General features: G+C 43.2%; 6 protein-coding genes across 6 annotated transcripts; 3 read left to right on the forward strand and 3 right to left on the reverse strand.

Annotated features, from left to right (window-relative positions):
• Positions 1-8,290: 8,290 nt before the first annotated feature.
• J4E93_005269 (uncharacterized protein) lies at positions 8,291-10,330 on the forward strand (the record flags this gene model as incomplete). The annotated part of the gene is made up of 2 exons (XM_049343190.1): positions 8,291-8,316; positions 8,371-10,330. The coding sequence occupies 2 exons, from the start codon at positions 8,291-8,293 to the stop codon at positions 10,328-10,330; spliced, it is 1,986 nt and encodes a 661-aa protein (XP_049199283.1).
• Positions 10,331-10,422: 92 nt separating this feature from the next.
• Positions 10,423-12,854, reverse strand: J4E93_005270 (uncharacterized protein; the record flags this gene model as incomplete). The annotated part of the gene is made up of 2 exons (XM_049343191.1): positions 10,423-12,007; positions 12,064-12,854. The coding sequence occupies 2 exons, from the start codon at positions 12,852-12,854 to the stop codon at positions 10,423-10,425; spliced, it is 2,376 nt and encodes a 791-aa protein (XP_049199284.1).
• Positions 12,855-13,248: 394 nt separating this feature from the next.
• J4E93_005271 (uncharacterized protein) lies at positions 13,249-13,744 on the forward strand (the record flags this gene model as incomplete). Its single annotated transcript, XM_049343192.1, has 2 exons — positions 13,249-13,580; positions 13,636-13,744. The coding sequence occupies 2 exons, from the start codon at positions 13,249-13,251 to the stop codon at positions 13,742-13,744; spliced, it is 441 nt and encodes a 146-aa protein (XP_049199285.1).
• Positions 13,745-13,928: 184 nt separating this feature from the next.
• J4E93_005272 (uncharacterized protein) lies at positions 13,929-14,873 on the reverse strand (the record flags this gene model as incomplete). Its single annotated transcript, XM_049343193.1, has 1 exon — positions 13,929-14,873. One exon carries the CDS (start codon positions 14,871-14,873, stop codon positions 13,929-13,931), a length of 945 nt encoding a protein of 314 aa, XP_049199286.1.
• A 381-nt stretch (positions 14,874-15,254) lies between these two features.
• On the forward strand, positions 15,255-17,129 carry J4E93_005273 (uncharacterized protein; the record flags this gene model as incomplete). Its single annotated transcript, XM_049343194.1, has 1 exon — positions 15,255-17,129. One exon carries the CDS (start codon positions 15,255-15,257, stop codon positions 17,127-17,129), a length of 1,875 nt encoding a protein of 624 aa, XP_049199287.1.
• Positions 17,130-17,565: 436 nt separating this feature from the next.
• Positions 17,566-21,231, reverse strand: J4E93_005274 (uncharacterized protein; the record flags this gene model as incomplete). The annotated part of the gene is made up of 1 exon (XM_049343195.1): positions 17,566-21,231. One exon carries the CDS (start codon positions 21,229-21,231, stop codon positions 17,566-17,568), a length of 3,666 nt encoding a protein of 1,221 aa, XP_049199288.1.
• Between the last annotated feature and the right edge of the window lie 353 nt (positions 21,232-21,584).

Below are 21,584 nucleotides of genomic sequence, written 5' to 3' on the forward strand. Positions count from 1 at the left end.
ACTAGTAGTATATACTTATATAAACTACTCTTATAAATAAATATTAATTTATATTTTATAATTAGCTTTTTAGAGCTACTTTAACTTTATAATTGTTTAATAATATACTAAAAATAGAATATTACTATTTGTAGATCTTAGCTATAACCTAAAGCTAAAACTATATATCTTTTACTATTATAGTTTTATTTTTAAATAAGTCTAAGTAAGTTATAAAGCTTTAATGTTAAAATCTAAAATCTTAATTTAAAAATTACTAAAAATAGCTACTATCTAATTATCTTAGTATAAGATTAGTAAGACTATATAGACTCTACTAAAATTTAAAAACTATACTTTTCTTTACTATATAAAAAGATGTACGCTATTTTAGAGAGCTAGAATTTAAAGCTAATCTTTAAGCTAGTATATTATAGCTTAGTAGCTTACTAAGCTAAAATACTAAATTATCTAACATTAGTTTACTATATTATTTCTAAGATTATTTAAATAGTTTTAGTTTAGCTACTCTAGTTATCTAAATATCTAGCTTTAAAAAAGATAATTTTAAGAATGTCTTTTTCCTTTTGTTACTCTATCGTATATTATACACTACTATAAAGTATTCTTAGGTACTAAGGTACCTTAATAATAAGCTAACTTATTAAATATTCTTAGTATTTTATAATAACTTTAGAAATAGTACTTTATTTTAATTTATAATAATAATTAAAGTTAATTTTAAACTTTAGTATTTTCTAGTATATATTTAGTATTCTTAGTAGTATATTACTACTATAAATTTAAGTTTATTAGCTTCTATAGTATCTAGAAGAATTTACCATTTTAAATTTATAAGTAAATAAACTTCTTTTTTACTAGTAACTTTATAGCTTTACTATTAATATTTTAAACTTTCTTCTTACTACTAAAGTAAATTAAAGTAAAAGTAGCTATCTAAATATTAAACTTAAGTCTAAAAAAGCTATATAGAATTTAAACTATCTTAATAATTTATAGCGTAAAAGTATTAATTATAAATTAGAAATCTAAATCTTAAGTAGTAATAATTCTTCTAGCTTTAAGCGCTACTAATTCTAAAAAAGATAGAACTATTACTAGTTCTTTAAAGAATATATAACTAAAAGCTTTTTTTACTTTTAAAAGTATAGCGTTAGACTAAAACTTAGAGCTCTAGCGCTACTACCTTTAAAGTAGTTAAAACCTTTAAATCTTTTAGGTTAGCTATAGCTATTTTAACTTATATACAAAATACTTTATAGAAGAATTATAATATAACTAATAAAGTAATATATTCTAAAGCTTTATAGTTAAAATATATATACTATAATCTTAGTAAAACTATACTTTTTCTATTTTTAATATATATAAAATTTTACTATTTAGAACTCTAAAGATTAAAAATATAAGTAGCTTATTTCTAGTACTAAACGCTCTATTACTATATTAGTACTTCTAAGTAATTTATAAGTTTATTAGGTAATTATAAGTATAAACTTAATCTTTTACTAGTTATATTACTTTACTATCTTACTAAGAAGCTCTACTAAGATATTTATTATAACTATATTAATTACTTTTTTTATAACTACGTTACTTTTACTATCTTACTAAATCTTTAATAGATAGCTTAGAGTCTATTTAGTTAGCTGTTCTTAATAGTATTCTAGTAACTATTATATAAGAATTTATCTATTTAATATTTACAGTTTACTCTACTAATACTTCTATTAAAGCTTCTATTATAGCTGCTATTAAAGCTTCTATTATAGCTTCTTCTAAAGCTTCTATTATAGCTTCTATTATAGCTTTTATTATAGCTTCTATTATAGCTTTTATTATAGCTTCTATTATAGCTTCTACTATAGCTTTTATTATAGCTTCTATTATAGCTTTTTTTATAGTTTTTTTATAGCTTTTATTAATACTATATTCTAAATATATATATCTAGAGTAAAGGCTTCTATTATTTTCTTTACTAGCTTAAATTCTAAGAAACTAGTAGTTAATATATACAAGTTCTTTAGTAGAACTAAAGACTTTATTTACTTGAACTAAGCTAGTATATATTCTCTTACTACTATTCTAGCTACTAAGCTATTGTTAGTATTATTATTAGTTATATTTAATATTTATACTTACTTATCAATATATAGAGTAAGATAAGCTATAAATCTAGATCTAGCTTTATCTAACTTTATAAATAAAGCTATAAACCTATAGTATAAGGCTTTAAATCTAATACTAAGTAAAAGTAAGAAAAAATAAAATAAAAAAGAGAAAGTATCTATAAATAGTCTTTTAAGTACTAAGAGTATTAAGTAGATATTAGCTATAACAATTCTTTTTTCTAGTAGAAATACCTTCTAAGAAATAAGCTCTAAGTACTTATTATATTAATATTATTAAAAAATAAAAATAAAGTTTTAGTTATAGTTAATAAATAATAAATATAGCTAGTTCTTCTAGTAGTATACCTATTACTATATATTATTATAGTTATTTCTAGTTATTTTTAGTTCTAGTTTAAAGAATATTATATAGGTAAGTAGAGAATTTATCTATAAGTAGAAATAATTTTATTACTATAGTAATATATACTTTAGTAATATATACTAAATTAATATTAGAATTATTTAGTAGTTTAAAAAAACACTAGCTTAAAGTCTTACAATATTTTTTAGTATCTTTTAATATTATCTTACTATAAGAATAACTAAATTAGAGTTAAGAATACTAGTAAAAGTATTTATACTAGTTTATTATAGTATTATAAGTATAAAGTTTTTAAGCTTTATAAAAGTAAGTAAAGCTACTTTAGTATAGTAGCTAACTCTACTATAGCTTTATTACTATAGATATATATATATTACGCGCTTATAGCGCTTTACTATACTTATAGCTATAAACACGCGCGTAGGTAAGTATTTAGTTAACTTAGAAAGTAATAATATTATTTAAAGTTTTAGCTAATTACTTTCTCTATTTACTAATATTAATAATAATAAAAGTAGTAGTAGTAATATTATAATAGCTTTACTACGCCTTACATAGTACTTATATAGCTTATAGTAGTAGTAGTAGTAATATTATAATAATCTAGCTTTACTTTATATAGTACTTACGCTATAGCCTAGTATATCTACTATTACTTAGCTTATCTTTCTAGTATTATATATATACGCGCGCGCTCTATTTAAATTACTTTTTATTTTTATATTATTTTTATATTATCTATTATATTATCTATTAGATTATCTATTATATTATCTATTATATTAAGTATTATATTATTTATTAATATATATCTTAGACTATTATAAGCTATTACTATAGCTTTTAAGTTAACTAGATAATACTAGTAACTTATAGAGTTTTATAATACTAGCTATCTTTAATTCTAAGTTACTAGTAAAGCTTACTACTACTAATCTCTTTATAAAGTAGTAATAAACTTTTTAAGTCTACTTATTTATATCTTAAGTTTAGCGTTTATATTATAAAAAAAGATATTTTTCTACTATTTGATAGACTTTAGTTTTTTTCTTTTTAAGTTTTTAAGATAGTTATACTAAGTATAAAGCTATCTTTTACTTTAGTAATTATTTACTTTAAGTATATTACTTAACTACTAAAAATAGAGAAAAATACTAAACTTTATAGTAGTAATTATTATAGTTATACTATTTTATAAAAGAACTTTTATAAAAAGCTTATATATTTTAAAGTAGTATATACCTTACTTCTTATACTTTACTATAGTATTGTAAAGTAGTATAACTTATTTATACTAGCCTATAGCTCTCTTTTATATACTTAGTAAAAAATATAAAATACTAGATTTAGAAACTAAAGTAATATTAGCTAGTACTATAATATTAGCTAGTACTACGCTATATATATTAAGAGAGTTAGATATCTTTAGATATTAGTGTTAATAAAGAAGATTTTCTTTAATAGAGGTTTTACTATTTAGTAAGCGCTAGCGTATATAATAGAATTTATATAGAACTTAGATAGAATTTTATATATAAAAAGATATCTTATATACTATTTTACTACTATACTTTTTATAGTAGTTTTATATATAAAACTTAAACTATAGCTATAGTTATATACTATAGTTATAAGCTATAGTTACTAGCTATACTTTCTTATTACTATTATTATCTATATAAAGCTAAGAAAAGGTAGTAAGCGTAATTATAGTAGCTATAGATAGAATAGAAAGTGTAAAAGTAGTAATTATAAGTTAGGTAGCTAAAATATAGTAAAGATTTAGATTAATTTAAGTTATATATTAAACTATAGTAGCTAAAGAGCTAAGAAAGAGCTAATTAAGAGTATAGTTACAAAAGTATAGTAGTAAAAAGTATACTTTAAAAGAACTTTATTTAGTATAAAAGAATATATTCTTAAATATCTTTTATCTAAATATATTCTATCTAAAGTCTAAAGTAGAATAAAATAATATAAGTAATTTTTATAAAGTATTTTAAGAAGTAAAGTAAGTAGAGTATATACTACTATATATATATAGATAGATACTAATTAAGTTTAAAAAAGTTTAAGCTCTTATAAGTAGTAGATTTTATAAATCTAAATATAGTAACTATAATAAAAAGAAGAAGTGTAAAAGTAGTAAATACTAATAGAATAAGCTTACTATTAAATATAAAGCTTATAACATTATTTAAGAAGTTTATTAAAAATATTAGAGTATAAAATATATATATATATAGAGTATAGAAGTAAGTACTAATAGTATATAGAGGTTTATAATCTTTTTATAAGCGTAGAGCTTTAAAAGTTAGATAAGCTAGTATAGTTTATATTAAATTAACTTAACTTAAAAAGTAAAAGCTATAGTAAAGTAAAGAGAAAGATAATATTAAGTTATAAAATATAAATAAAGTCTATAAAAGATTAAAATAGCTTAGTATTATACTTAAGTATCTAAGTGTCTATAAAGCGTATATAATATATTAGTTAAGTATTATATTAGTATAAGTATTTATATAGTAGAGTAATTATCTATATTAAGAGTAATAGTATTATAATATTACTAGTAATAGTATTTTTATAAGAGTAGCTAAATATAAAGCTATATTTAGTATATTAGTATATATATATAATATAATATAATATATATAGTATATATAAGTAATTAAGTATTACGTAGTATATAAGATAGTGTATAAAGTAGATATATAAATATAAGTATAAGTATAAATAAGCGTATAAGTAGATATATAAGTATATTATAAAGGTACTAGCTAAATAGTTATCTAAGATAGTAGGCGCCTAAGGCGCTACGTAGCCTTAGTAGACTTAAGAGTTAAGTAGATATATATAGATAGGTTATTCTAACTTAGACTAGAGAGTTTAGGTTGAAAGCTCTATATAAAGCTAACCTACCTATTTTAAGAGCTATAAAAGCGTTTTATATACTATTTTAATACTACTAGTTTAAAGAATTTAGCTATAAGCTTTATAATATAAAAAATATAAAATATATAAATACTACTTTATTATTAATTAAAGAGATAAAGTAAAATTTTAATTATAGCTATTATAACTAAAGTAATAAAGAATAGAAATATACTCTAACTAGTAAAAACTAATAGACTCTAATTAAAAAAAAAAAAAAAAAATAGTAGCTAACTATAAAAAATACTCTTAAAACTTTTAAGTTAGTAAAAGTAGTAGTAATAACTAATAGTATATACTTAGTATAGTAAGTAATATAGTATAAAAGAAAAAGAAAAAAGATATTTAAGTAAAATTATATATACTTATAGCCTTATTTAACTACTATATCTATACTTTATAACTTTAGTTATTTCTTTATACTTAAAAAAGCTTATAAACTTTTATAGTACTTATTCTATAAAAGTACTTTTTAATAAATTTAGAAAGACTTTTATTTTTAGCTTCTATTTAGGCTTTTTAGTTTAAGACTACTACTAAATATCTATTACTATAAGTAGGTAAAAAAGTTATTCTTTTATAAACTTTACTTATTTAAAAGTACTACTATTTACTCTAAAAATTTACTATAATTATATTACTTATATATATAGCTAGTATAAAACTTTTAATTATTTTTTCTTTTAGCTTTACTTTTATAAATCTTATTAGTAAACTATATAAGCTTTTTAGTAGTAATAGTTATTTACTTAAAGAAAAAAAAATTATTTATAATATTACTAATAAGATAGTACTAATAATTTATACTATTATTATCTATAATAAAGTATATAAAGTAAAAGAAATAATAAATCTAGTTTTTTCTTTAGCTATATAAAAAGCTATACTATAGTAAAAAGAAACTTTAGCTAAAATACGTTATAAAAGTAATTAAAGCTAAAATAGTAAAATACTATTTATTATAAAGTAGCTATAATAGACTACTATACTTCTTATTAAGAGCTAAAAAAAATAGTTATTATATTATAGTTATTAAAGAATAGATACTATATAACTTAGTATAATATTTTAATTACTACTATACTATATAGTTTCTAACTACTATATAAATTGTAAAGTATAAAAATATCTATAATTATAATTAAGTAGTAGTACTAATAGTAAATATACTAAAGATTCTAAAATTTTAAGTTTTCTTCGCTATTTTAATATAATAGCTAGATATTTTTTAATATCTTTATACTAAATAAAGTTTATTAAATTAAGCTTAAAAGTACTAACTTTTTAAGTTTAAAGAATTATTATAAAAGTTTAGTATAGTATTATTAATAGCTATTAAAAATAGTAATTTAGCTTTACTATTACTATAATAAAAATAAATAAGCTATTTATTATATACTTACTACTTTTAAGCTAGTTACACTATTATAATAACTAAGTTTAGTAGCTTTATTAGTAATTAATCTATATTCTAATAAAATTAGATCTCTATAAAGTGTAATATATACTAGAGCTTAACACTACTAACGTTATTTAGAGAGCTATCTTTTGTACTATATAGTGCTTTAATTAGGCCTTTACGCTAGAGAAGAGTATTGTGCTTAGCGGGGGTCTCTACCTTTTGTTAAGGGGCCGCATCGCGCTTAGCGCTATTACTACAGCTACAGAATGCCGGCGTCCCCAGGCCGTCCCCGACACCCTCGTTATTCCATCGCGGTTCAGAGTTAGATGAGAACTCAGTCGCTAGATCATCTTCATCAAGCAGTGAGAATGGAAAGAGACTTTCGACGTCACGCCCAGAGCGCTAGGCGCGTTCCAATGGGGCGAAAGCAACTTTGGCGTTCCCCTAGCCAGCCTTCCAGCTATACGACGTATTTAGCAGAGCCCGGCGCAACCTCTGCACAACCCCAGTTGCGCAATAGCAGGATCGACTTGTAGCACGCCTGAACTACATACAGAATGTAATCAGGCTCCAGACGTTCTTACGTCAAGGCCAGTTTGTATGCAAGCTGTTACATATCAAGAACCTCTCGCCTCCGGTAGGGTGCGTATACGAGAACCATCGATACGTCGTATTTCGTATACGTCGATATACGCGTTCACGAGTCACGACTTGGGGACTTCGTCGCATCAGGCCACCCCACGGGGAAACATCCTCCAGGTTTCTAAGTCGTTCTATACTTTGCGTCGGAGTTGGGATACCTAGAGAGCTAGGTCGATGTTTTTAGGTCGAAGGCTACCAAGTTTCCCCGCTTCCCAGCGTATCAGTATCATTGCAAAGATACGAAAGGCCGCAGCTTCTGCTTGCAGCCGCAGGCATTTAAGTCAACATGGCGGCCTGTATTGATGGATCTTCAGTTGTATCCAGACTCATCGAGCGCCTTTTCCAAACTTGCGATCTTCTCAGGACTGGCATCAAACATGCATTTCGCAACCGCCCCAGGTGTCGTGTGTCTCATTGCAGCCATCAGGCTTGTATCAGCTGTTGATTCGCCTCTCAACACCCCACTTTGTAAGCAGTTCTAAGCCGACCATCCCACATGAGTGACTGACCGGTGGCAAATGTATAGCCTGGGATGAAGCATCAGAGAAGGCAAAGAGCTTTGTGTCTCAACTCACCTTGTCGGAGAAAATTGGCCTTGTTACCGGGAGCTATGGACGCGCTCCGTTTCTGCCTTGTATCGGCACACTCGCACCTGTCGAACGCCTAAATTACACCGGTCTATGCATGTCCGACGGTCCGAATGGTGTCAACAGAGCAGACGGCGTAAGTGTGTTTGCGTCTGGAATCACGGTGGCGGCGACGTGGGACAGACGACTCATGTATGAGCGAGGAGTAGCCCTTGGGGAAGAGTCCAGAATGAAAGGCGTTCACGTTCTGTTAGGGTACGTCAATCCATCGGCTCTACAGCCTCAGATCCTAGACTCACAACCATGCAGACCCAGTACTGGACCTATGGGCCGCCACCCTCGAGGCGGTCGCGGTTGGGAAGGCTCCGGCCCAGATCCCTATCTTGCTGAACTAGCTATGAATGAGTCTGTCACTGGTATCGAATCCACTGGTGTCCAGACAAGCTCGAAGCATTACATTGGCAACGAGCAAGAAACTCAGCGCAATCCTAGTACCAAGGATGATGGAACAGTTATCGAAGCGATATCGGCAAACATCGACGACCGGACACTCCATGAACTCTACCTCTGGCCATTCGCCAATGCCGTCCACGCTGGAACGGCATCGGTTATGTGTGCCTACAGTCGCCTGAACCAATCATACTCCTGCGCGAGCTCAGAGATTCTGAGCACAATTCTCAAAGACGAACTAGCATTCCCTGGATACGTGGTCTCCGACTTTGGCGCCACACACTCCACAGTGGATTTCGCGGAAGGAGGTCTAGACATGGAGATGCCCGGAAATATCACCGCAGCCGGATTCCCATGTTACTTTGGCGACAAACTCCTCGAGGCTGTCCAGTCGAACAAAGTATCGGAGGAACGTCTCGAAGACATGGCCAGAAGAGTTGCGAAGCCCTATTTCCGACTTCATCAAGACAGGGACTTTCCGATGGTCGATCCTGCCACAGGGCCCACGCTCTTTGTTACTCAGCTTGGACCTGTACCCTCAATGGCAGGAGCGTTCACTGAGGTCCCAGCCATTGACGCTCGCGGCGACCATGCGCGCGGCATCCGCGAGCTGGGCGCAGCCGGCACAGTGTTGCTGAAGAATGTCAATGGCACACTGCCTTTGACAAACCAAACTAGCTTCGGTCTTTTCGGAAACGGCCTCCCAGATCCAGCCATTGGATCAGCATTCGTGCCTCCACGTGCCGAAGACGTTCCAGAGGGCTACGAAATGGGCACCCTTGACATTGGTGGCGGATCTGGCTCTATGCGACACACCAATCTTGTGAGCCCACTCGAAGCCATACGGACGAAGGTGAAAGCTCTCGGAGGCCGCGTGCAATTGCTGTTCGACAACAATGAGATTGCGGCGGGACGATTCGCGACCATCTATCCAACACCTCAAGTCTGTTTGTTGTTCTTAAAGGCCTGGGCAACGGAAGGCGCCGATAGACCGGATCTGAACCTCCAGTGGAATGCTACCATGGCTGTCGAAAGCACAGCAGCGCTATGCCCAAACACTATCGTGGTGACACATGGGCCGGCCGTAGTCTTGATGCCATGGGCGGACAACGAGAACGTGACAGCCATCTTAGCTGCACACTATCCAGGCGAAGAGATCGGAAACTCAATCACTGACGTCCTCTGGGGAACCGTTGAGCCTTCCGGCCGGTTGCCCTACTCCATTCCCAAGAACGAATCAGATGCCGGCCCTCCGATTCTAGTATTGCCCGCGAACACCACAGATCCTGACGCATGGACCATAAACTTTGTTGAGGGTCAGATGATCGACTATCGGTACTTTGACGCAAACCAGGGCAAGGAACCCCTTTACGAGTTCGGCTATGGGCTTTCATACACCGAATTTGACATGGCACCGAGCCTGGACGTGCAACTCACCGCCGGCTCGTTGAACCAACATGTCAACAAGTCCATGGGTAAAGCACCAGGAGGGATGGTCGATCTGTGGACCAACGTAGCTGTAGTGACAGTCAACGTCACTAATACAGGTGATAGAGCAGGTTCCGCTGTCCCGCAACTCTACGTATCACTTCCCCAGGACACGACGCCCCCAGGCACACCTGTAAAGGTGTTGAGAGGGTTCAACAAACTCCATCTTCGCAAAGGCGAGACGAAACAAGCGACGTTTGATCTTATGAGAAGGGACTTGAGCTACTGGGACGTTCAAGAGAAAGAGTGGGTTATTCCGAGAGGTTCAATTAGTCTCTTGTCGGGATTCAGCTCCAAGGACCTACGAGCAAACACAACAATTGCAGTGTAGTGTCTTCCTGTAAGAAAGATAGCTGAGAAATAGATACGCGAGTCGTGGTACGATCACTACAAACTTTGTATGCTAGACTATTAATACATTTGCTACTCTGTTGTAGCTGCTAGAAGCTGAATTTGCTGAATGGCACGTGGGCAAGTCTCATGATCGGCCTTTCGTCTTTTCTCCGTATCCTCTTTGCTACCGCCATCCTCGGCAGCGTCTCGCTTGCGTTTCTCGCCCCTTTCCTCGTCTCCGTCATCACTCTTGTGCCAGAAGCGATGTGGCAAGGTATCTTTGTCTGCAATCTCGGCGTCAGTGATCTCCCTTTCCTCTCTCTGCTTCTCGCTCAATCCTGCAGGAAGACACTCGAGGTCCAATGGTTGACTGTCAAGCCTGAAGAAGACCCGCTGAACAAATTTGGCTCTTGTACGACGACGCGAAAGGTTTTGTCGTAGAGCAGACGTGCTAGTGCTGCTGAATGGGAAGTGAATCCCGAAGATGCCGTCATTTAAGCAATGCTTGTCCTCCACCTCAAGCATCTGCCATCGTTCGTCGGCTAGTAACTTAACGAGCTCACCTTTACCCCAGTCTTCGTAGATGTCGTTGGGTACATTAACGGTCAACTTCTTCAGATTCTTGAACTGAGAAGCGTAGCGAGCCCAGAAGCGCCTCCAGCCAATCATCTCGCGTTTCATGAGGGTTGACTCGGCAGGCGTAGGGCGCTTCGTCGTGCGCAGCCACCCAGAGACACCAGGAACGTCGGCGGGGTATTGAATACTGAGTTCATCAACCATGGCGGCGATGGGCGTGAGATTGAAGACGGCTTGGGTCGGAAGCAACAGTTCACGCTTGTCCGCGTTCTCCCCAACAAAGGTTTTGTAGTCGCCAAAATATAGGTTGCCGTCAAGACCGGACGAAGTAGACATGTTTGTGCGTTCGCCAATGGAGAGACGGATAGGGATGTCAAGACTTCGTAAGGCTGATATCATAGTCTGTATGCGAGAGAGAATATCTTGTTTCGGCAGCATTGTCCGGTTGGGCTCAAGATTGGCTGGAAAGACGTCGGACATGAAGTTATCCCAAGAGAATATGGGCTTCCAGTCGCACTTCTCAGCGAGCCACCGCAGGGCTTCCTGGACCTCTGGCTTGGAGCAAGGGTCGCTGGTCGCTTGGTCGTTGTTTTGCTGCGGAGTCTGGCCAAAATGATGCCGGCGCTGCGTTACATGGACAAGATGGAACGGGTGAAGGACGATGTTTTGGAGACTGTGTATGGGCTTGATGTTGATGTTTGGATATTTCTTGGAGATGGTTTGGAGGCTCTGCAGCAGGTCCTCGAATGAAGCTCCTACGCCCTGCACAACATGATTTCCCAGCTCCATGTGGTCGCGTCCGCAGGCTTCGAAGGTCTTGTCGTCGAATGCCTCTTCCTCATCACGATGGTGATGCCCTTGAGTTATTCGATACGGTATGGGACCGATCACATCGCGATCGCGGCGGTCCTCCATCCATGAGTATAAGCCGATCTCGACGTTTTTTATTCGCGACCAGGCTGTGGCATCGGTAGAGAACAGGGATCGGTAAGGGGCGTAATCGTGTATCCTCAGCTTCGTCATGCTGTCTGGGCAATGCTTCTGCACACCATCCACAAGACAGCAGACGCGCTGGTGGACTTCCCATTCGTTCCATGTGCTAGACTTTACATCAGTACTGGGAGCGTTGTAGAAATTGTACTGGACGAAACTTACTGGAAGCCTGAGTAGCGCTCTCGTATCGCGAGCGTCTTCAGCTTGCTGCACTTTGGAAAGATGACGCTGGCGACAGAACCGCCGTCGCGCCTTCTTGACATGCGAAAGCCCTGCTTGAAGCGATAATCGTTGTATGAGTAGCTATACTCAATCCGAGAGTGCGCAGTGTAGTCAGCCCAATTGGCAACCTCGAGCTCTTCGAGGCGCCCGAATAGCTTGGGGCAAGCAGCAGCCAGCATGCTCCACGTCCACGTCTCTTCTGGGGTCCATACGAAGTCTTTGATGGCCGAAATATCTAAGCTCGTCAAGCATGGCAGGTTTCCTTCTATCCACTTGAAGTCGTCTATACTCGCCCAGTGTGACATTGCCAACTTGTGTACGTGGCGGCGATTCTCATCGGTGATGCTCTCCTGGAAGCCTATCCACCGTATATTACCCAGGCCTCTGTACTTCCAGTCACCTAGTCTGATATCGCGCACATCGTTGAGTTGAATGGGGTATTTGTAGAGGAGCTGGTTGACGGTGACGCTGCTTGCCATGCCTTTGCAAAGCCTCTTCAGGCACCAGGCAGCGTCGCGGTCGAGATAGTCCATGACACACTTGAATATGTCGTCGGGGAGTTTGAGAAGCATACTGCTCTGGGTTGCGGCAGCTTTGGACTTGGGCTGATTGAGTGCATCGGAAGCGACAGGGCTACAATCACGACTTGAAGCAAAGTCGGGCATATCGGGCGAGAGGTATTCAAGGTCGTGCAGGCTGCAGAGATTCATCAAGTAGCGATCGTAGCTCATGGAGGAGAGACAGTGGAGGTGGAGGTGGGAAGAGGGGACAGAGGAGCGAGGGCAGGCTGGGGCGCAGTAGTTGTACCAAAGGAGGGAGTTGCGCGCTTAGGCAACTGACTGTTCACGTGAGTGAGCGAGTGACTGGGTGAGTGGTGTGGTGCGGCGCATGCATGTGCAGAGCCATGGGAATGTTGCAAATGTGAGAGCACAGTCGTGGAAGGCGCGATGGTGTGGCTGGCAGGCGGTGCGCGTAACGGCACTGCGGAGAGGGCGCGGAAGTGCGGCGCCGCCAAGACGCGCATCGCTTTCCAAGCTTCTTTCGCGCGCCGACGACTTTCTGCCTGCGCGAACTTTACTGTCGCAACACCTTCACCCGCCGCAGACTCACCCACGCACTCCCACCATGGCCGACGCCCAGGTCTTCGAAGAGACATTCACCGTCACCTCCATCAACAATGAGAAATACGACCGCGTATCCCGCATCTTCGGCACCTCGACCGACAGCCAAATCACCATGTCGCTCGACATAAACCACGAACTGTTCCCGGTCGAAGCTGGCCAGACCTTGAGCCTGGTCCTGGCAACGACATTGGCGCTGGACGGCAGTGCCAAGGGCGACAACGATTCCATGTGGAGGAGCGTCGGCAAGCAGGGTGTTACAACACTGGCCGACATGTACGACTACGTATGCTATGGGAAGAACTACCGCATGGAGGGTGGTGACGGCGATATCATGTGAGTAAAGTCCGCGCGGAAGTTTTGCCCGTACTGGATGCTGACAGCTGCGCAGAAAGTATTTCGCCAGCTTCGGCGGGCTGCTTCTGTACATGGAGGGCCCTCACAGGAAGCTCAGCGGGCTCAAGATCGACGACATTTACATGCTCATCAAGCACTCATAGTACTAGTGTCTTCGCCTCCACCACGAGTCAAGGGAAGCAAGCATAAATAGGCGTTTGGTAGCATTGTGTTGGTATTGGTATCATCTGGTCTAAAAGTTTCGGCACGGCGTCTGGATACCCCCAAAGGACTTGATAGATTCACTCGTCGCTCTCGCGCGGGAATGTCACGTATTCCTTCTCCTTCTCACAGTGTAGGGAACTCCAGCTTCCTGTGCAGTCGACTCACAATCTCAATGTAGTCGCGCTCGTTCTCCGTCGTCAGAATACCGTGGCGGACCAGAAAGTCGAGCACGACCAACGCGCAGTTCGGCTTGAACTCGCCGTTCCTCATCCCTTGTTGCACCTCTTCCACACTCCACAAGTAAAACTCTTCGACCTCGTCATCGCCCGGCTTCGGGATGGTGTCTTCGGGGAGCTCGAGATCGTAGACATATTGAACTTCGGGCTGCATCAGGTTCGTCTCTCCTCCCGCCCTTTCGCCTCGGATATACCAGTATGTGACTGTGCCGCACGCCTTCGCATTCGCCCGAACAAAATCCTCGTCGAGCGAAGCTTCCTCTCCACATTCCCTCACAAGACTCTCGAACGGTGACTCACCTGATGCGATGCCGCCTGCAACCGCATTGTCAAGCATGCCCCCATACGTCTGCTTTGTCCGCGCCCGTCTCGGCGTCCAGATCTTTAGCTTTCCGTCTTTCCTCGTGAATGCCGTAAGATGCACACCGTAGGTAACCACGCCGAACAGGCAACTAGCACTCCTTTCCACGTTGAACAACAGCTCCTTCCCCAGCCCATACACTGCATACAGCTCGTTCCGCCACTTGTCCAACACTTTGAAGTGGCCTGTCTGCCGCATAGCCAACAGCGTCGTTTCTACCGCTTTCGACCGCTCGTCTGCGTTGGATCCGGCCGTGAGATGGAGAATGCGAGCATCATCGTCGATTTCCCAGCCTGGCACTCCGCGGAAAACCTCGACAACGGAGGGGAGCATATAACCCAGCGCATAGTTGTAGCCCGAGACGCGCAATTGGTAATACGTGTTGATTGACGCGATGTACGTTTCCGAGTTGACGTCGGGATACGGGAAGCCGTCGCATTGGTTTATGAGGTCGAGGTTCGTGAGAGACATTTTGGGTGTATGAGGGGTGGTTGTTGTGTATGCCAGTGCAATTGTTGCGCCAGCTGGGTGTTTGTGAGCTGCGTCATACGCTTACCCACACAAGCTTGGGTGGGGGCGGGGTCTTGAAACAGCAGCCACCATGCTGAGCTTCGCCCGTGCCTCCGGACGTTTTCTTCAAAGACAGACGAGATGAATTTCGCAGACGATCCGGCATGTTTGGCAGTTGCGATGGGACTGACTTGTCAGCTGTCAAGCTTCTCAAGCGTGTCGTGCTCGTATAGTGCTGCCTGAAGCTAGCAAGTGTACAAATCCATCATGTTGCATCGACATTCTTCACTATCTCCCAGTATACAACCTCGCCGTCAATACCCGATTACGCTCTGGTGAAAAATGGAGGCCCAAACTTCCAAGGTCGTTCTTATCGTGCCTAAACAGCATGTCAAGACTGTAAAGTCTGCCCTGGAGCGGGCCGGACAGCTCGACCGGAGCACCAAGATCATACCTGACTTGGACAGCGAGAGAGTACCAGATGTAGTCGCCAATTCGACTGTTCCGACACAAGGTGCCGATTCATCGAATGCATCTCAGTCTGAAGCAGGCACTGTGGCATCACTAGCAGAAGCCTCCCATGCACCATCAAATCTCACACAGCAAGCCCGCTTTCCAAGACTCCATTTTGACGCTACCAGTGGCGAGTATGTCGACCAGTCATTCTTAGAAGACAGAGCCCAGCGCGAAAACCAAAACATTGGAAATGAGACTTCGAGTCTGTTTGCCGAGACGCCTGGTGATCGCGACAATCATATCGGATTCCCCACCCTGCAGTTCGATGTGGTCAGAGGAGAGTATGTCGATCCTTCTACCATGAATGCGGAAGCCGACAAGGCTAAGGGACCTGATCAAAAGCGCATGCGTATCCCCACGACCATTCCGTACCCTACGCAAACAAACGACTCAAACGACATCCTGGATACGGAGGCTTTGAAGTCCAAGATAACAGAAGATCTCGCATTGGGCGAGATCTCCACAGACATATCCATCTCACACCACATCCGGAGTACGGCAGCATCCGCGCATGGGGCTCACCAAAGTCCCCTTCATAAGGCTTTGGGAACCGCGCTTGCCTTGCTTCTGGATCGTGCACCAGTATCGCACACACCCACGGTTGAAGCTCTCGTCACAGCCTTCCCAGACGGATATTCAGTATACAAGCCCATGCTTCTCCTCCCTTACAACGCTTTATCCTCAACACTATGGCACACTCTTCTCACCACCTATCCAGCCGACTCCAACGAGATGAAAGCAGTATGGCGAGATATGGCAAGTTCAGTAGGCGCAACACACGTCGCCATCAACGCGCCTATCCCGATATCCACGTCTTCAACACCAGCATCATCCACCACCACGACAGACAAAGAAAACATACTACGCAGCCCAACCGATCTCACACCTCTATACGGCAATTTCGGTCCTACACCAACTCCGCAATTCATCACCTCACCATCAGCAACAGACTTTGCCTCCGCCCTCTGGGTGACTGCGCGCCAAAACGGTATCTGGCAGACCTGGGCGCCGCTTTACACGATGTTCAGCCGTGGCAATGTGAATGAGAAAGCGCGGATCTTGAATCTTCCTTCTGTGAGCGAGTTGGATGGTGCTTCAACGGCCGTCGATCTCTACGCTGGAATCGGGTACTTCGCTTTCTCGTACAAGAAGAGCGGGGACAGACGGAATGCAGGTATCAAGCGAGTTGTCTGTTGGGAGATAAACCCATGGAGTGTTGAGGGACTGCGCAGAGGGGCGGAGATGAATGGGTGGACGTGTCGGGTGCTCAAAGAGGCAGATATACAGCGGCTTCGAGGGAGTTGCGTGGTGGACGATTCCGATCTCCATCAAGCGGATCTTGTGGTCTTTCAGACGAGCAACGAGAGTGCTGAGATGGACTACGCGTTACTTCCGTCGCCTAAGCCGCCTGTTCGGCATGTCAATCTGGGGTTGTTGCCTTCCTCTAAGCTCTCCTGGGGCGTTGCGGTTGCCATGCTTGACAAACAGCGTGGAGGTTGGATACATGTGCATGAGAATGTTGGCGTCAAAGACGTTGAGACGAGGCGGAAGGTTGTAGAAGAGGAATTTCAGAGACTGGTGGATAAGAGGGATGCTACAACGAAAAGGAAGGCTCTGGTGGAACATGTGGAGAAAGTCAAGATGTACGCACCTGGAGTTGTGCACTGTGTGTTTGATGTTGTCATTGGAGGTGATATCTGAGAACCGTGGACAGTCATCTCTTGCCAACACCACGAAAGCACGGCTGATGTTTCGAGGTGAGCATCAACTAAAGATCTGAATATAAACTACATGGCTTTGCATCACACCAGGTCATATTTGCACGTGCCATGGCAATCACATTTGTCAAATGCATCGGTCGGAAGAATACTAGTAGATCTGATCATTCTATATATGGTATCATAGTTTCCACACCTTGTGTCTGCTAGATATAACGATATCCCCTCAGCAGCACATCAAGTCAAAGCAAAACTCCACCCTGGATGCCGAAAGCGAAGGTCGCAACCTTGCTGTGAGAGTATTCCAACGCCCGCTAAAACGCAGCAAAGACAAAAAGGCAAAGGTCCAAAGGATATAATACATAGATAGCAAAACCTGGAGTCACCACGATAGGAGAGTCGGTACTCTTTCACCGTGTTTATTCGACCTCTGTCAGCCACCTTCGAATTCCCTCCTTTAGGGAAGAGTCGTTCTCGGTTCTTGGGTGAGAGGTCTTGGTCGTCTTGGTCGTTTTCGTTTGACCGCCTTCCTTCGAAGGCTGTCTACCTCCGCGCTCAGTGGCTACGTCCCTGACGACAACCTCCAACGCTTCAAACAGCACGCTCTTACAATCGACATGCGGTACCTCGACGTGTGGAACCACCTCTGACTCTGCTCGTGTATCGCGCCGGCCCCTTCTGCTGCTTGATCGCGATGACTGAGCAGAGTTTACACGAGTCACTTCACCAGACTGTGCCAGTACACGGTCCACGCCGTCGATGAGGGTAGAATCAAAGTCCATGATGATTTCCTCATCGAACTTCTCAGCGAGGTGGACTTCAGTCATCATTGGAACAGCGGTGCCTGAAGTATACGGATTGCCGTAACGCGAGTGAGCGGGAGCCAAACCAGTAACGCCTGGCGTCATGGCCGAAGACTGGTAAGTAGGTGTGGGGATCAGCTTTACAAGGCGTCGTAAGCTGATGCGCTTGATCGAAAAGGAACTTGTATCAGCGATAAGAGCGGAACATATATCCATCCAGCGTTCAAGTGGACCAGACTCCAGACTAGGTGTAGTCACAGTACTCAAAGGTGTTGGCTCCGCGCTCATGGCCCGCTTGATGTCTCGTTCAAGGTAGCGATATGGCTTGATAGCCTGGACAGCGAAGTCAGGATGAAATTGGCTCAACCACCCAGCCACGTTGACGGGCTGTTCTGGCTCTCCGTGAGGCGTTGATAGAACAGAAGACTCGCCAAAGCTGGAGCCCGGTTGACTTGAAGCTGATCCAAATCCTCCCAACAGTGGAGACTGTAGAGGGGAGTCGAAGTCGGGGAGCGGGAGGTCGACATCAATAACGCCATCTTTTTCATTCACTGACAATTTCAGATGACTCTCAAAGGTCTTCTGACGCTCAGGAATGGGCCTCGCTGCAGATGCAGGAATACCAGAGCAACCACCGTTGGAGTAAACACTGAGAGAGTCTTTTTCGCCGGAGTCGGGCGGAAGGGGAGATTCGACAGCATCGCTCTCGAAGACACGGTCCATAGAGAGCTCTTGTACCATATGCTCAAGCTGCGATCGAGGGCGCTCTTGCCCACGAAAGCCTACGCCATCATCTGTCGTTTGGAAGTACTCACTTTGATCAGTCGACGACGAGCGACGGCCACTCCAGAAGTTCATGAAGCCGCTCCAACGACTAGTGTTGCTGGAATCGTTGCTGGCAAGACTTGTCTGACCTGTACCGCTCCGTTGTAGGGTGCTGATCAAGTTGGTGGACGCCAGACTATCACTGCTTTCTGGTCTCATGTCAGGCATTGTGCCGGACGACTTTGTTCTGGGGAAAGTGAAGTGAGCGACAGGCATCGCATCTTGTGGGGTGGCTGTTGAAGTGGTCGCAGTGCTGCCTGTCGTGACTGGGCCTTCTGACATCGAGGGGACGACCAGAGTGGTGCGAACCGAATGAGCAGAGGAACGTCGCGAGTGGCCGAGCGGTCGTACAGGCTCTGACGTCTCAACCAGGGCCGACTCAGAACGTTCGTCTAGAGCCTGCGTAGACGGTTGATGCACACTCTGGGGTTTCGGGGGCTGCAGGAGGATGTTGGACATGCTCTGCTTGCCCCTTGGTCCTCGTTTTATCTGTCGCCTCAGTGATGGCTGTCTCGAGGGCGGCATGTTGGTCGGCGGCGACTGTGAGTAAGCACGCAGCGACGCCGACGTACCAGGGCGCGCGTATGTGCTGTCGCCCACGGCGGACGTATTGGGTGGTAAGAAAGCAGCCAATAGAAATATAAGTCTCCGAGCAGCCATCTTGTCTGGGGAAACAATGACAGTGCGACTGGGGATAGTGAGGTTCTCTCCGGCTGTTGCTTTCTGTAGTTCGCGATGGCGCTTGCGGTGCCACCTGGGGCCCAGTATGTTGAGCCATTCAGTGTGGTTACCGAGGAAAGCAGTCAGCAAGTTGAAGAAGAAGAAATTCTGTTCTCGTCGACCTGCCCAGCGACCAAGCCATCTGGCCTCCTCGCGCCACACGCCCCATTTGCCTTGACCTGTCATTACGCGGGGGATTCTCATGCCGCTCACGACGCGATTGCCGGTCAGCTCCGCCGCGTCTCGTATCTCTTTGTCCATCATGAGGGCGTTCGGCTGCAATCGTAAGGCTCGTCGACTGGCCTGCAGAGAGGAGTCTCGAAGACTCGTCCGCGAAGGCTGGTTCCTCTGGTGGTGGGCTACAGGTGTGGCCATGCCATCTGGCGATTTCGGCGCCTTGAACTGAGCCAATATGCGCTCCTGAACCACATGTTGGAGGCTGCTTAGAGCGCGCATGATGACGTCCCAGTGCTGGCCTACAACATCAACGCGGTCATCGACGTCACTACATAGCGACGAAGATAGGAGCGATTCAACGCCCAGGTTAGAGTCGATGAAGGCCCATCCCGCGCGGCGATCTGAGTCCAGGGACGAACCTAGAGAATCCTGTCCAGGGGCAGAGGTAGAGAGGTGCACAGGGGTCCTGGTATTGGCGCTCCGGGACGAAGGTCTCAGGCTCGGGGACGTATTCGATATGGGCAGGTGGAGGATAATGGTAATGGCGTACATGGGGCTCTTCCGCACGTGTGACGGGTATGGCGGCTTGGGCGCTCCTGGCTTGACGTTTGTGGACGGAAAAGGGAAGCCGTTGCCCTTTGGCAGTGAGCTCTGCGGTGTCGGCGTGCGGTCATCGTGATCCTCGTCCGGTATGGTGACGGAGAACATGCGAGTGATAAAGATGGTCCTTCGCTTGGGCTCTTTCGGTATGCTTTCGGACGAGTCGGCGCGGGGCATGTCGGTCGGGAGGTTGGCGGGAGTGAAGGATTTGGCGAGATGGCTTCTACGGCGGAGGCCCTCAGCGCGGCCCAGAGAGCTTGTGGCATCCTGGACGCTGGTGCTCAGTATGGAGGCATCGGCGGGCTTGGTGTCGAGGGGCACGATGTGGATCTTGTTGGAGTTGCCGCGGTAGTTCATGGCGAGGTTGCCGAACATGCAGTCGAGGCAGATGTTGGCCAGATCGGTCGACTCCTTGGCCCGCGCCTGGGCTTTGGCCTGGACCTGGGCGTGCTCGTCGATGTTGGGCATGGAGGAGATGGAGCTGCCGCGGGTGCGGATGCGCGTGAAGCCGGCGACCGTGGGCGAGCGCGGCGGCGGCGTGGGCTCTGTGGCGAGGGAGGAGCGACGGGCATGCAGTCCGCCAAACGACGGGCCTGCTGTGCCTGCAGCGCGCGCGCGTGTCGTGGGCGAGGTGGGCGGGTCGGCGCGCGGCGGGGCGGGCTTGGAGTCGAACAGGATGGCCTTGGGCATTTGGGGCGTCTCATCCTGGGCGATGATGATGCGGCAGTCGCGCGGGTAGTCGAGGTCGATTTCCGGCAGAGGCCCGTCGTGGGCGCTGCCGGGCGTCAGGGGCGCGGCGTGGAGGGGATAGGGCTGGCCCTCGGGGTGGTAGAGGGTGCTGGTCTCCGGGTACAGCAGATGGCGCGTGTGGCTCTCCTCCGTCGCCGAGTCGAGCACCGTCGGCGGCGGCGCGTGGGCGGCGCTGGAGCCTTTGCGGCTGCTGAAGAGGTGTCCGATCATGTCGAGAGGGCGCATTCCGCCATGGAAGCGCGCCCAAGTCTCAGCAGTGGGCGGGTTTGATACAGCGGGTATGGCGGGCTCGAGCAGTGCGGCGTGCTGGTTGACCCATGGCAGTCTTCTACTAACTCTTCTGTACTGCTGTAGTCGACGCGGGGCAGTGGATGAGGGGTGCGACAACAAAGAGAAGCGTGTCGCGTGGGCCGTGTTAGTGAGGGGAGCGCGCGTAGCCTAGTGCACAGCTGCCGCTGCTTAGTTATAGAAGGGCGGTGAGCGGCTTCTGCTACTATCGTGAAAGGATCGACTCACGACGCACATCACCGCTGCACGTCACCCCTCCACCACGGGCCCACCCA

This window comes from Alternaria ventricosa (genome assembly GCF_023758065.1).
Source record: "Alternaria ventricosa strain BMP 2768 chromosome Unknown scaffold_8, whole genome shotgun sequence".
Lineage (NCBI taxonomy): Eukaryota > Fungi > Ascomycota > Dothideomycetes > Pleosporales > Pleosporaceae > Alternaria > Alternaria ventricosa.